This window comes from Scyliorhinus canicula, chromosome 9, assembly GCF_902713615.1.
Source record: "Scyliorhinus canicula chromosome 9, sScyCan1.1, whole genome shotgun sequence".
Classification (NCBI taxonomy): Eukaryota; Metazoa; Chordata; class Chondrichthyes; order Carcharhiniformes; family Scyliorhinidae; genus Scyliorhinus; species Scyliorhinus canicula.
The window spans coordinates 29,001,044-29,017,499 of record NC_052154.1 but is presented as its reverse complement, the minus strand read 5'-3'; the positions used below and the strand labels follow the sequence as shown (position 1 = coordinate 29,017,499).

At 44.4% G+C, this 16,456-nt stretch overlaps 1 protein-coding gene across 4 annotated transcripts in view; it reads right to left on the bottom strand.

Annotated features, from left to right (window-relative positions):
* LOC119971178 (myosin-3) overlaps nt 1–16,456 on the bottom strand; it is a 1,049,419-nt gene that overhangs the window by 90,747 nt on the left and 942,216 nt on the right. For all 4 annotated transcript variants that reach the window (XM_038806379.1, XM_038806381.1, XM_038806380.1 and 1 more), the window contains 4 exons: nt 14,986–15,095; nt 10,549–10,623; nt 7,279–7,372; nt 6,911–6,981 (listed from right to left, as the gene is read on the bottom strand). In XM_038806379.1, the coding sequence (XP_038662307.1) occupies nt 6,911–6,981; nt 7,279–7,372; nt 10,549–10,623; nt 14,986–15,095 (350 nt within the window). The remainder of the gene's footprint in view (nt 1–6,910; nt 6,982–7,278; nt 7,373–10,548; nt 10,624–14,985; nt 15,096–16,456) is intronic.

Sequence of the window (16,456 nt, the reverse complement as noted above, 5' to 3'; positions counted from 1 at the left end):
TATCCATTCTTCCTGTGGTGCAATATTCCGCCATGAGCTGTCTGCAGTCCTCAACAGGAAGGGAAGGATCTTAAAGGTTTGGGGACTTGTTCGTGAAGGGAAGGGTTGCCCGTTTTGAGGAGCTGTCGGTATAATTTCAACATCTGGGGACCAATTTTTTATTTATTTCCAGATTCGGAGTTTTCTGAGGAAGACATTTCCTGTGGCATCACCATCTCCCTGGTGAAGAGGATTTTATCGTTGGCTGGTGTGGTGGGGGGTGTATTCTGGGGATCTATGGCCAGATCCTATCTGCAGAGATGACGCCGTTGGATGAGGTGAAGATAAAGTGGGAGGGTGAAATGGGTCCTATTCTGGATGAGTTGGGTGGAGCGAGGTTCTTCCCAGGGAAAGCATCCTCTTGTGCTCGGCTCGGTTTGATCAAGTTCAAGATGGTACAGAGGGTCCATCTCACCAAGGCGAGGGTGAGTAGTTTTTTTCTTTGGAGGTGACGACAGCTGTGGCTGGTTAATCATACTTATATGTTCTGGTCCATGTCCCAGTTGGTAAGCTTTTGGGTTTCCTTCTTTAACACCATCAAGTCGTATTGGAGCCTTGCCCGCTGGTGGTCATTTTTGGGGTATCAGGACTTGCCGGTGCTGCAGACTGGGGTGAAGGCGGCAGTACTCGCCTTTGCCTCGTTAATAGCTCGGAGGCAAGACCTGCTTGGGCAGAGGTCTCCTACCCGGCCCAGTGCCTTTGCCTGATTGGGAGACCTCATGAAATGTTTACATTTGGAGACGGTCAGATATACCAATAAAGGGTCGGTGGAAGGGTCTACTGGAGATGACAGCCATTCATTTCCTTTTTCAAAGAGTTTAAAAAAAAATAAATTTAGAGTAGCCAATTATTTTTCTTTTTCCAATTAAGGGGCAGTTTAGGGTGGCCAATCCACCTAACCAGCACATCTTTGGGTTGTGGGGGTAAAACCACGAGAGGGTGCAGAAGAGATTTACCAGGATGTTGCCTGGTATGGAGGGCATTAGCTATGAGGAGCAGTTGAATAAACTTGGTTTGTTCTCACTGGAACGACAGAGGTTGAGGAGCGACCTGATAGAGGTCTACAAAATTATGAGGGGCATAGACAGAGTGGATAGTCAGAGGCTTTTCTCCAGGGTAGAGGGGTCAATTACTAGGGGGCATAGGTTTAAGGTGCGAGGGGCAAGGTTTAGAAGAGATGTACGAGGCAAGTTTTTTTACACAGAGGGTAGTGGGTGCCTGGAACTCGCTGCCGGAGGAGGTGATGGAAGCAGGGACGATAGTGACGTTTAAGGGGCATCTTGACAAATATGTGAATAGGATGGTAATAGAGGGATACGGACCCCGGAAGTGTAGTAGATTTTAGTTTAGACGGGCAGCATGCTTGGCATGGGCTTGGAGGGCCGAAGGGCCTGTTCCTGTGCTGTACTTTTCTTTGTTCTTTTTTGTTCTTTGTATATGGGGAGAATGTGCAAACTCCACACGGACAGTGACCCAGGGCCAGGATTCGCACCCGGGTCCTCAGCGCCGCAGTCCCAGTGCTAACCACTGCGCCACATGCCACCCTCCTTTTTCAAAGAGTTAGTCACCGCCAGTTGTTAACAGGGTTTTTATTGTTGGGCATTAGGTTTGGATGTGTTCTTAACTGTTCAATGTTCTTTTTATATTGTAACCTGAAGCATCCATTTTATATCATATTGCTATACTATTTTGTCTGAATGAAAAAGTTTTAATAAAAATATTTAAAGAACAACTTGACCACACCATCCTTCTCTAATGCATCGTTGGTGCACTCTACCTCTGCAAACACTTGATTCTATTCTTAGCTACCCAATCATAATGAAAGTATCTCCAGAAATGCTTTCTCTCCCTGCTCCTGTACAGTTATCTCTGTTGTCCGAGTATCTATTCTCTTCCTCAAACACATGGTGCACTTTGGAACCTAAAGAAATTGGTTAGTTTCTGCACTTGTGCAATACTACCCAGCTCAACGACTCGCCACGACCCACTTTGACTTGGCCACTGTCTCTGTTGTTTGACAATCAGTTTTGGACGAGCTACAATTTACACCAATTAAATATTGGAAAGACCAAAGTCATCATTGTGGCCCCCACCATCAAATATGTACCTTAGCCACTGATTTAATTACCGGGCTAGGGCTCTGTTGTATTTGGCAAAGAGATTAGATTTGTGTGAGGACAGAGAGTCCATCCGATAAATAATTATATTTGTAATAGTCGGTAGGCAGGATTTTCTGTTATTCACGCTGGCAGGTTATTACAGTCCTGTTGATGGTGCACTCCCACCACGGGTTTTGCGGCGAGGGGCGCATTCAATGGCAATCCTCTTGACAACAGCGGGACCAGAAGATCCAGCCGCAGGCCACTGCCAAGCCGCCCTCCACCGCTGTTGAACATGCCACAGAAGGGGATGAAAATCCCGCCCGGTGTAACTGAGCAATAAAACATCCACAACAGAAAACGTAACAAGTTACTGCACAAACTACTGAAATAGGAACTTGATTAGCGGCTTTACTGAAACAGACCAGACTTTCAGAAGGGGAAAAAAATCACAATTTGCTAGCTTAATTTATCATTTTGCCCAAAGTTGACAGTGAATTACAGTGAATAAAAGGATAGGGAAAGTTCAGGTCATAATGATTTCAAAGAAAAAAGGAAAAACAGAATTGAATTTGATTGCTTTCTAGACCAATGGATGTCTCAAAACACTTTACTACCAATGAAATACTTTTTAATTGTAGTTAGTAACTGTTGTAATGTGAGAACATCATGAAAATGCAGAAAAATACAGAGTGGAAATATTAAAGGGAGCCAAGAGTAAATGATGAAGCTGTATGGAATCCATCACCCATCATGGTAAAGATGATCAAAAAGTAGCACAATAATGGAGATAAATATAGAAACATGGGGCTGGATTCTCCGTTTCAGGAACTATGTCCCCACGCCGTCGTGAAAACTATGGTATGTTACGCCAGACAAACTGCCGTCAAAAGGCCACAGGTTCACAGCCCTGCAGGGAGCTAGCAGGGAGCCATCATGGCGACTCACAACTCCAGCTATAGATACGGCCTCCCGCACTTCCAGGTCAGAGGGTGCACGGTGGCTGCCTCCAGCGGCCGGGCCATGCTCCATGGCAGACTCAGACTGCGGACCTGGACCGTGGAAATAATGCTGATTGACCGTGTGCCCGACCCAGACCGCCCGCACAATAACGGCCCAGTCCCATATGAGGGGCCCCGGCTGTAGCCACCTGAGGTGGCCACTTCCCGATTCCAAAATGGATGCCCGCAAAGAATACAGGGAAAAATGGTCAGGCACAGGGAAACAAGCTGGTGCAAGGTTTCCTGTGTATTAGGACCTGCAAAACCCAGACAGAACCGAAACCAGCAACCATCTACATATTAATGAGCAACCCCCAGGAACAATTAGATACATTGAATCAATCGAGACCAAGACAGACTCCTTGGCGCCAGCAGGAGCCAAGACAAAGGAAGGCAAACGGACACATAGGAACTGCCCAGCGATCAGGGAACAGCTCCAGTATTGGAGAAATTGATAGAAACGATTGGGACATGGTCCAATCAATTGGGACCAGGTCCGGGGTCCGCCCCCAAGTGCGCAAAACCCCTGGGGACTATAAGATAGCGTCCCCAAGTTCAATTCGTCCTTCTTGGCAGGATCTCTCAGCAGCTCGAATAAACTCTTGACCGTGACTCTCAACAAGGAGAGACCTGCCTAGCAGCTGCACCAACCAAGTAAGTCTCCAGTCAACGCACGCTACAAGATAGGCGCTCCTAGCTACTCGTCCATACCAGCTTGAAGCCTGCAGCCTCAGAATCGAACAAAAGGCCATTGTTCCCCTGACCTGGTGGGCCATTTCCAAAGCTAAGTATAGGCCTTTTAGTGTTAGAGATAGTCTAGTAAGTAGAGTTTTATCCATGAGTAGTGATTGACTGTGTGTATAATAAATGTGTTCTGATTTGAAACTTACTAACTGGTGTATTGAGTTATTGATCAGCACTTGGCTTTGAACCTCATGGTGGTATCAGAAAGATACCTGGCGACTCTAGAGCAAAGGTTATAAACAGAGCAATTAAGTGTAAAACACAATTAGCAACACCGCCCTCCGATCGGCCCACCCCAGACTATGGCGGCTGCAGACTGAATCCGCAGCCGCCACACGAGTATCTCGAACGGCAGTACCATGAGTGGTCCATGCCGTCGGGAATTCAGCCTGTCAGGGGCGGAGAATAGTGGGACGGGACTCTGGCAATGGCCTCTGGTGGTAGCTTTTCGGGGAGCGGAGAATCGCTGAACTGGCGGCGGTGCCGATTCCATGCGTGAAATGGTATTCTCCGTCTCGACGCGATTTCGGCTTCGGTGGGCGGAGAATCCAGCCCCATGATCTCACCGGCCTGGATTTGTATTGTTCTATCAATGGATCACATTTTGCAGTAACAAATATTTATTAGACTTAGACAACTAAGCAATAGGACACTAAATGAAGTGTCATGGGATTGACAAAGGGTCATCTGGAGTCGAAACATTTGCTCTTTTCTCTCCCTACAGATGCTGCCAGACCTGCTTAGATTTTACAGCATTTTCACTTTGATTTCTTTTTGGCATCCACAGTAATTTGCTTTTATTAAGGTCATGGGATTGTGGTGATATGCATCACTGTAAATACACATGGGGTTAATGTAAATACACTAGAACTAAATAAACACTAGAGGGAGCACCAGAGACATCATGACACACAGACATTCAACCAATAGGTTAGTAAATTAGGACACGACCAATGGGCAGTCACGACACACCCAGAGGTGACACTACCACGAGGGGGCATTACACCAACCCATATAAAAGGACAGGGCACACAGACTCTTTCTCTTTCCATAGGCGACACTCAGAGACACAGGGGCAGATCAGGGAAGCATCACACCCACCGCATGGATTAGAGCAGACTGGTTAGTCAGATAGTTACTGTAGTTAGATTAGCAGGAGAGTCGAACCCAAGTAGGAGAATTGTTAGCTGTTCAATAAATGTGTTAAATCTATCTCCAAGTCTGAACCTTTCTTTGTCAGAGTATACATCAAGGAAGCATCTTATTCTACGTGAAGAAGCATAACACAACAGGGATTGCCATGGTTTACAATCCGGAGCTTCAGAATTCAGAACAAATAACCTGCTGTTACTAACTGTTCCAGTCAATCTATTCCATCACAATAAAGCAATCAAAGGACGTGTGCTGATTTTTATTCAACATTAATTAGTGAGCTATTGTTTAAATATAGCTTGTTAGCTTTTCAGTTTCGCTTAGGGAAGATGGGCACCAAACACAACACTTAAAATCTGGTTTAATTATCTGGTCCTATTAATGAGATTAGGATATCTGGTGAGATTAATAGTTTTGTTTACTACATTATTCTTCAGATTTTTAAATTTTAGAGTTTGAGTCTAACGATTAAATCAGATTTGTCCAGGTGGCACTTATCCTCCATCTGGTAATGCATTTACCTGGAAAGGGCAGAGTTAGCATCCAAATTTTGAAATTAATGCTGCAGTAGTTCAGTTCTACGTAACTTTGTGGTTGCTCTCTCGTAGACTGCAAAAGTGTCCACAACTCAAGTATGATTCTTGGCAGAGTGTTAGCAAGTTATCTAACCATCTCAGTCAAGCTGAACTCTGTCCTCATCTGATGTCCATACATACACAAAGATATACTTCTAGTAAACATCACTTTGTGGTGATCAGAAAAACTTCCCATGTCCAACCTAGAGTTGCTTAGACCTTTTTGTACTGGTGTTAACTCAGCACAGGTTGCTGGCCTAGTCAGTATGGCTATTGTTTAATGTATGAGCCCACTGAACCATCAGTAAATTGCTGATGCAAAAATTATTTGAAAGCACACCACTGTTAAATGGAATGGGCCTTGATTTGCAGTTGATTGACAAGTGATCATGTGAATCATGCCAGATTCTAATGTATAACCAAGGGCTGGATTTTAAATTCCCAAATCAGTCACGCTACCCCCTAGTACTGATGAAAAATTCAGTGTGATGACTTGGGTTGGCAACATGACGTCATCACACCAGTCTCCAATAAGGCAGGTGCTAAAATCTGCAGCTCGTCTACCATTTTGAAATCAGGCCATTCACCTTGTTATCAGCCAAATTCTCTGCTATTTTTTTGTTGTCCATCAGATGTAAAAAAAAAAGTTTGAAAGACTTTTACACCAACTATAACAAGGTGGCACAAGGGCGGTAGAAAAGGACTGCCCGGTATCGGGGCCACGGGTGAATATACCAGCAGATTCTTGTTGGGGAAGGTGGCAGCATCTGTATGTATTTTTTAATGACATTTAAAAAAAGTCTTCAATGAATAATTAAGATGAATTCTGAGAGTAGGGAACCTTGGGAATTCTAATAGCACCTGCAGCATTACCTCTTTGGCACATGACATCCCAGCCTAAAGTGCCGATTGAGCTCAGAGTCCCCCTTTGCTCCACAATTTCTCAGAGTCCACAAGTTGTGTAATCACACCGAGGTGCGACTCTTATTCCACTGTGATTGCAGTTGCAACAAAAATGCAATACTATTTTTAAAAATTCATTTAGGGAGGTGGGCTTCGCTGGATAGACCAGCATTCATTGCCCATCCCTATAACAACTCAAAATAACACACGCTGTCTATGTTGTGGCATCTAATAACAGGAATGAGGAACACTGGCCATGATAATAACTCCAAGGTTGGAAAGCAGTAAAGAGAAGGGTTTGTGGTCAGGGAGTGAGTGGACCCCTTAGTTTATGTCCTCATCCAGCCTTAAATTTTTACAAAATCAAATATGGTAATATTCAGGGATAAATACTTACTCTTCATCTTGAAACGGGCTCCGAAGCTGACGCATGACATTGGGGTGTTCTGCTGCGTGATTATGCAAGGCCTGTGTATAAGAATAAACAAGGTTCAGTAATTGGGACAGTCATTTTTTCAGGTGTTGCTACCGAGTCCAGGTTCAGATCTTTTCTGACTCCATTTTAATAAAAAGAACTTCGGTGAGCAGAGAATGTTTCAAAGAGAAGGTTATGAAACCTTTCAAAACAATCTTGATAACAGAAATCACATCACACTTGCATTCTAATGACATCTTTTAGGAACAGTTCTGCTTGAATCAAGCAGACATTCAAACCGTAGCAGTTCTCCGTTCTCCCAGAGTGCTTCAAGGAATTACAAAGCTTACCTTTAACCTCTCATTTGTTATCCTCTTCTCATCCACTTCAACTTTTAATTTCTTGTTCTCGTGCTGCAGTCGTTCATTCATTTCCTGTAGATGGCTGTGTTGTGACAAAGATTACAATAGCAATAACAGAAAGGGTCATTACTGCAGGATAGATAAAAGAATAATAGAATGTAAATGCGATATCTAACAATGAAAAATATTTCAACCGAAAAGCCATCTGGTAGTCATTAATTTGATGTCGGAGGAAAATGTGCCACAACACTTTTGTGAACCCCAGATTTTATGTCACATTATTTTGGTAAAACACTGATTTTTGTAAGAAAGATTTAGTTCCATACTTCATCATAGATGAAAAAAGCTACGTGCTAATTTTTCCACTAAGGTGCTGCTCATGTTATCCCAGCAAAAGGCAGTATAAAAAACACAGAACAAATATTGTATTTTCCAGTGCAAGCGACATTCTCATATGTTCAAGTCAACTGCATTTCATATGAGGCGGAGAACAGCATTCCAGGTTCACTTAAACTCCTAGAATTAAAATGCATCCAGAGATCCTGAAGCAGGCATTTTATATCAGTATGAATGAATACTGCAGTTAATGAGGCAATGGTGCACCTACAAGGGGAGTAATAGACATGTTTGGTTCAAACTTTGGTGTTCAGTATGATGGGACTATTTGTCTGAAATGAGGGTACATCTCAAAAATGAGAATGCATTCATTGCTCATTCCTGATTGTGCCAGGAAAACCCTCCGGGCAGAATTCTCCGTTCCGCGAAAAATCGCGAAGGCCGTCGTGAACTCGGCAGAGTTTCACGACGGCCTCGGAGGCTGCTCCTCTCACCTTATTCACCCCCACCCGGGGGGCAAGGAGCGGCCCTCCGTAACTGTCGGCTGCCGGGCCTTGACGCTTGCGTCAAGGCGGGTCGCCTAGAATGACGCGACGGCGGCGCCTATGTGACGTCAGCCGCGCATGCGCAGATTGGCCGGCTCCAACCCGTGCATGCGCGGCTGACGTCACGACGGCTGACAGCTCAACCCCGCGCATGCACGGTTGCCGTCTTCCCCTCCACTGCCCCGCAAGATGTGGCGGCTTGATCTTGCGGGGCGGCGGAGGGGAAAGAGTGCGTCGCTTTGAGACGCCGGCCCGACGATCGGTGGGCACCGATCGCAGGCCAGTCCCCTCCTGAGCATGGCCGTGGTGCTCACTCCCCTCTACGCCCCCCACAAGCTTCAAACGGCACTTTGGCGCCCATGTTCATGACGGCAGCGGCCAGATGTGGTTGCCGCCGTCGTGAACCGGTCGGGAATGTCAGGCCGCACGGCCCATCCGGGTCGGAGAATCGGCGGTCGCCGTGAAAAACGGCGAGCGCCGATTCTTCCGAGCGGGGGGTGGGAGAATTGCGGGGGGGCGCCAGGGGGGCGTGTCGTGAGTTGCCCGGCCCTCCCGCGATTCTCCCACCCGGCGTGGGGAGCTGAGAATTCCGCCCTCCATCTTTATCAGCTTCAATCATAAAATAACAAAATAATAACTGGCCTGATTAATGGGAAACACTAATGCCTGCAAAAGCAGTGACATCAGAGTATCACATATAGAAAGCACCAACATTTATAATAACACGGAGCCATGATATTTTATAGTAGGTTAATCCCCTCTCCAAAAAATTACAATTAAGAAGCCATGTACAATGATTTGATTTTGAAATGCTCTACCTTTTATTGTTATTAAATAAAGGAAATATCAACTGTTGGGTAGGTTGACCTACAACATAGTCACATGTAAAGCTAAGTGCTTGATGTTCTTTGTGTGACACTGACAGTTTCATCTGGGAAGTAACCTCATTGCATAGATACCAATCAGGAAAGGAAAATAAGAGCCAAACAACTCAACCTGGTGGACTGCTCACTCACGGTGACAGAATCTAAAAGTCACTGAGCCCCGCAATGATGTGTAATTACAATTATGCCTGAGTCTAATGGATATTGTGTTGGATAGTATCAAAATTGCAAAATCAGAATTTAAAAATTGTAAAGCACCTGGAGAATACAGGTAAGTTATAATACTTAATGCAGAGGAAATAAAGTCTAATTTCCTGTTTTCTTTGGTTGACTGGACAGGGTGTGCCTTTGTCAAGTCCAGAGCCGAGGTTAATGCTGGATAGTCTGTCCATTGATTTTATTCCTATTCAGTTTTTCTGTAATAGTTTGATACAACTGAGTGGCTTGCTAGGTCAGTTCAGTCATTTAAAAGTTGACCACATATCTGTTGGTTGCATGTAGGCCAGACCAGATAAGGACAGCATATTTCCTTCCCCGAAACAAGATGGGTTTTTATAACAGTTTCCTGTTTAAACATTTAACATAATGGACAAATGGTTGATTTGCAGGCACTCTCTGTGCTAGCCAACAAATGGGCTAACCTTGCTTCACGACATGATGTCAGCTCATTATATTAAAATTGTCCTCTCAGTCCATTGCTGAGGATATGCTGCGAATATGCTGATTTTGCAGAGCAGGCGTTCCAGCGCCAATAGCTTTGAAAAGTCGAATCATTGTGTTACCGAAGGCCCCAGAAAATCCAAATCAAATCTGGAATAGTGAGTAAAATATGGAGCGTTCTAACCTTCTCTATTGATGTACTTGTTGTTTTCAAGTTACAGCAATGCAATAAGCTTTCAGGGGGCATCATTGTACAGCCCCTGCCACCAGCGGGATTCCCGGTCCTGCCAAAGTCAGTGGACGTATGAACAGCTCGCCACATTTTATGGCCCCGCCACAATGGGACTGTAAAATTCAGACTCACGACTAAGCAGAAGTGGGAAGACACTAATTAATATGTGCAAAGGTCAAATGAATCATAAGACATGTCAGGGATATAAACAGTCTTGGGGAAGCTGGGTAGATGTGAAGAAGAAAGCAAAACATAAGTGCTGAACGTCATTTAACAACATCATCACTGACCTGGTTAAGAAAAAGTTACTTTCTCAGTTGTAACATCCCCTATCTTAATGGACAGAGTAGTGATTGAACTGTCTGGTTTTGATCAGTCTGGCAGTCTACTGCTAAAAATACTTTTGTTCATACCTGTCCTGGTAAGCCAATAAATAATTGTGGCTGAAAGGTATTTAACTGATTCCCCTTTCTATCCAAAGGTTGCGTTATCAGCCATCACAGATAGAGTACAATAAAAAAATAAAAAATACTAGCAACCCTAAGACCAATACAGGAAAGTCTGACATTTACATTAGCCAGTTCCCAGTGCCAGTACTTACTCTTTTGCAGTTGTTAGTTGGAGGATTTGCTTTGTTTGCTCTTTGATCTTATTTCCAAGTTTCTCATTGGCTTGCCTGTTTTTTAAAAAAGTGTTTTAATTAATTATAATCTGTACAGAAAATATACAGAAAGAACATTATAAAGAACCAACAAGGAATGATATTTTGGCCAGGAAGGTACCTCGGGTGATGTCGATTGAAAGCATCAGTAAGGTTCTGTTTTACATGCTGCATATTTTTTACCTTTTCAGCTTTCGTGTCAGAATTCAAGCACTTAGCTTTTTCTATGCTTATCATGTTATGAGAGAAAAACCTAATAATTGAATAATTTTGTTAAATGTTTTAAAATGTCAAATTTGCAGGAGTTTTTGTAACATACACCAGAGGGTCACCCACCTGACACTGATCATGGCAAAACATTGAGACAAAAAGAAAAATAAGCAGCCATTTCCACCTTTTTAAAAGATTTGCATCAACTTGCTCTAATCTGGTTGGAGTTGCTTTTACTAAGGTTTTGTGTTAGGTAAATATCAGCATATATTCATAAATATTGGGCTGGTTTCTCCGCCTCACTACTCGCTATATCAGAAACGCAAATCGCGATCGGGCGGTGAATTGGGTGCCACATGCAAATCGAGGTTTGTGCCCAGCACCAATTCCAGAGCCATGCCTCCCTGGGAGCAAAAGCAAGGTTTGCCCCCGTGCCCGGGGGGGGGACGACACACGACATGCAAGACCGGCACTTGCATGTATTTAAATGCAATTAGCAAATCAGCCATTCTCCGCTCTTCCGCGATGCTCCACCCTTCTCAGGCAGAAGTCTCGCAGGCGCGAATTACTACAGGTATTTATAAATTGGTACAGGGCTCCATGGCTGTGGAGGAGGGCTAAAAAGACACTGAAATCTATTGAAAACTGTCAGGCTTGTTGGGAGGGGGGGGGGGGGGGGGGGGTGGCAGCACGGGTTGGTGGCAGAGGCAGGGAGCAACTTGGTGCCAAGTTCATGGACTCAGTGTCCCCCTTGGAATCTGGGTGGCCTCAGATTGCCATTGCTGCAGTCTGTCTTTTAAACACACCCCTTTGGTGCTACTTACAGGCTCCTGGCTGCTCACACAACTGAGTGCTGCCTCTGTGCTTTGAATGCTCAGAAGGTCTCTGGTCAATTGAGACTCCACCCAGGCCATCCATCTGGATACCCTCATATTCCAGCTGTATCATCAAGGGGATGGGTGTAGTCAAGTCAATCAGGGGCCAACAGGTGATGGCACTCCTCAGAAGTGCTGCCCCACTTAGCTCACTGGGCTAAATCACTGGCTTTTAAAGCAGACCAAGCCGGCCAGCAGCACGGTTTGATTCCCGTACCAGCCTCCCTGGACAGGCGCCGGAATGTGGCGACTAGGGGCTTTTCACAGTAACTTCATTGAAGCCTACACGTGACAATAAGCGATTTTCATTTCATTTCATTTCACTGCAGATGAAGCAGGTGGTCAGCAGAGCTCGCCCCAACCAGCAGACACCTGCACTGTGACCTGTGGAGCCCTCTCAGGGCAGAGGCCTCACCAGTGACTCCCACCCCTCCAGATCCCCAGCTGTCTCCTCCTGGTGAGGCTTACAGTGCTGACTGCCTCTGCCACCACTTCCCAGGCGGTGTTCAGGAAGACAGGCTTGAGTCTGCAACCCACTCTGGGCGAGAGGGCGCCTATCTCTCTGCTCATCACTGGCATGGAGTATGGGTCCACCTAGAACTTCCGACCTCGAGGGAGCAGTTCTTCTGTGAGCCATCTTCATGGCTGCAGTGAATGTGTGGTAAGTGGAATGCTTAAAACATTTTACAGCAGCCAGACTCTTTAGCGTTAACTCAGGCTCCAGCAGTTAGAATGCATGTTGGGCTGGGAATTGCCCTGAATTCACTTCCGCAGAGTGCTGATCCATTTGCATGTCCTGACTCTCTTACCGAGTCTTGCCCCCAAAGGGAACGCAAATCAAATGCAATTCTGTCCCAGCGTTAACACTTAGGGCAGGATTCTCCGTTCCCCGACAACCTTTTTGTATTAGGCGATCGGGTGGAGAATCCCTTTTTACGATGGATTCAGGGGCGGCGCTTGTTTTCAGATGTTCCGCCCCCTCCAAATCGGCATCATCGAAGAGCAGGCCGCATGTCGTTGGGACGGCCGCAAGATGTCACCTGAACGCCCTCCCCCCCGATGCTCCGCCCCCAATGGATGGGGTTCTCGACCGCGCGGTTGACTTATGGTCTTAGCGGTCAGGAACCAGGCATGGCGACTGCGGACTCTGTCCAGCACCACCACAGTTGGGCGCGAACCATGCTGCTGGCCAGGGGGGCTTTGGCGAGGGCTGGGGGACTGGTTGGGGGGTTTCCTGGGGGATGGTGAGGGGGTGCCCAGGGAAGCACTATCTGACATGTTGGGTCCGTGCACGGCCGGCGCCATTTTGTACGGCGAGACTGCTGCAGGTTGTCGCTGTGTGCATCTGCAGCCACGGACCTGGCAATTCTCCGGCCGTTTCTGTTGTGGAAGCCGGGCGTTTTATGTGGCACGGCTGCTAATCCCTCACCGGTTGGGGGATCAGTGCTGGGGCGCTGCCGATTTTTTAAACGTAAAACGCCACGGATCCTCCAGACATAGCCTGGAATTCGGAGAATGCAGCCCTTAATCTCCCAAATGGAGAATCCTGCCCATTATTTTACCTGTTTCATTTCTAGGTTGCATTAGTTATGCTGGATTTATTTTTTATCAAATAAACCAAATCAGTGACTTTTCTGCCATTCAGACTTGGTGAATAGTCATTCTTCAAAATGGCTATCTATAGTTAGGGATTGGCCTGGGCCATTTAATTCAATTTTAAACATTCAATTCTGATATAAAATACATTTAATATGTACAGAATAAAGATAACAACGTACTCAAGGGGTTTTAGATTATGTCATGAATGATGAAAACATAGCTTGAACGGTTTGTGAAGTTTATTTGTGAGCTCAGGAATAGGGGCCAAAGCAGACACTCGATCCTACCGAATAAAATACACACACTCAGGGCAGCGCTGGACCCAATTTAACCATGCCAGTATTTCAATTGATTCACAATCCTCCTCTTGATCAGAAATGGTGTGACAGACAGCACAATAATCGGATTCATATCAAAGTCACGTGATTGATGCAATTTTGTTGCTAAGCATTACATGATGTGCGTGCGACACACAATGATCCCTTTATTAGATTATTTTTGTATTAATTGATTTAACCTAAGGCTAATGGTATCGCACCATCAATGGGATGAGCTTTGTGATGCTGCTTATTTCTGTGATGCGATTAGACAATGTCAGTCACATTACTCAGTAACACTGGACTGGGTGGTTACTTAGCAACAATCACAATGTTCTCGTAGACCAATCACAGGGTACAACAAAACACTGCTCAAAAACAACACTCAATTCTGGCATTTTGTTTAGTAATGGATAGTTTGGAATTACCTTAAAAGCAAGGTTTTCACTCAAGTCAATTTTTAACATCCAGTTCTAGTTTGATTTAAATATATTTAAGATATACAAAATAAAGATGCAATAGACTCAAGAGGTAGAGATTATGTTATGAATGATGAGAACATAGCTTGAATGGTTGGTGAAGTTTATCTGTTCTCATAAAGGATGCATTCCCAGAGAGTTTTATTCAATATAAAAATACTTAATAATCCTTTTGAGTGAAGTTAGTCATCCAGGTTCATATAGTCTATTGTGTCATTTTCCCTTTACCATCACTAGCTGCTGATATTGTGAACAAATTTTGTCACATTACATTTCATCCCATAATGATAAGTTTGTTTTTATGCACGATTTATTGCATCTATTTTATTTTAAATAAATCAGGTAAAAGGGGAAAATACCCGCTCATTTTTAATATTTTCTTAGATATGGGATTAGACATGATTGGAGAGGGCGCAATAAGCATTTTGGCAGCCTGAGTGGCTGGATTGGTAACACAGGAAAGACCCAAGTGCTAGAAGGCCCTGGGTTCAAGTCCAACTCTAGGATTTATTGGCCACAGAAGGAGCTTTCATGTGGGAGACAGCATGTTGCAATCAGTCTGCAAAATGCTTCCAACACACCACACTATTCTTCAAGGGCGAAAAGAGTGAAGATATGCAAAAAAAACAAGTATTTTGATAATTGAAGTATCAGACCTACATTAAATCAACATAGAAGGAATCATTAGTTCTGTTTATTAATTCTCACAACAATAATCCACTGTCTCAGCATTTGCTCAGATGTTTATGCTCCAGTATTGGGCAAAGCTCCTGAACTGCGAGCTCAATAGCACACACATTTGAAACATTCCAGGATGTTAATCAGTTTCATGACTTAATTGGTATGTTTTTGCAGATAATAAAATAAATTGAAATTATTTTTAAAAAATGTACTTACTTTTGGTCCTTTACCCACTGATTAACATTTGCTACAACCAACTCACTTTCTCGATGTAATCTTGAGCTGTCTGACCTTGCACCATGCAGGGACTTTCGTAAGGTCTCAAGCTAAAACAATCCAAAAAAATGTAGGTTAGAATAAACTGACTGCAATAAATTTAAACGTCATGTCTAACAATAAAAATACTGATGGTGCAGTGATAGTGAGCTGGAGCGTGGGTTTGTGACTTTACATATTGACTTCCTATTTCTGTCTGCATAGATATGGGGGGAAAACTGCTCAGCAGACACAAGAGAATTCCCAGCACAGATGGATGGAAAATTGATGGGGTGGTCATACTGACTGCTTTTGGGCAACTTAATTTCAGAGAGGTTTTGGCATAGGCCGAACACAAAGTTACAATGGTCTGGATTTTGCAATTGTAATGAAAACTGTCATTGCTTGCTGTCATTAAAATGTGAAACTAACAGCAAGATCTGTGTGGCCTGTAGTTAAATATGGAAGAGTTGAAGCTGCTGTTGGTGACTCTCTGCTCCGACACAAGGTGACATCAATTTTCTAGAAATCACTGAATTGATGGGAATTTCTCCATGTACATGTAATATTGCTGTGAAAACATGTGGAAAGTTTACCCATGTTAATTGGATTAACTGGATATATAAAGGTGTATAAAGTCATACTTATGAGAATACTCATGAGCAGCATGGCAGCATAGTGGTTAGCACTGTGGCTTCACAGCGCCAGGGTCCCTGCTGGGTCACTGTCTGTGCGGAGTCTGCACATTCTCCCTGCGTCTGCGTGGGTTTCCTCCGGGTGCTCCGGTTTCCTCCCACAGTCCAAAGACATGCAGGTTAGGCGGATTGGACATGCTAAATCGCCCTTAGTGTCCAAAAAGGTTAGGAGCGTTTTTGGGTTAGGGGGACAAGGTGGATGTGAGCGCTTAAGTGGGTCGGTGCAGACTCGATGGGCCGAATGGCCTCCTTCTGCACTGTATGTTCTATGTTGTTCTATGTTGTAATTTCTCTGGCCCTGGTAAACTGCTTTTGTATTTGAGTAATGTTGCTTTTCTTCATTATGAGAAAAATTCCAGCTTAAAACCAGGGGCTGGTTTAGCTCACCAGGCTAAATCGCTGGCTTTTAAAGCAGACCAAGCAGGCCAGCAGCACGGTTCGATTCCCGTACCAGCCTCCCCGGACAGGCGCCGGAATGTGGCGACTAGGGGCTTTTCACAGTAACTTCATTGAAGACTACTCATGACAATAAGCGATTTTCATTTCATATATTTTTTTCCAAAGTCTGTTTATGACAATTCAGCTTTTAATGCAGATGTCCCAATCTTTATTTTATTTTTTGTAAAACTGGTATTAAGTGAAGTATGATTAGTGCATTTTATTTCCTGGTATGCTGTCTTTGAGAATTCTCCAATATGATTGGCTGCTTACACTGCTTAATGATATATCCGTTTCTG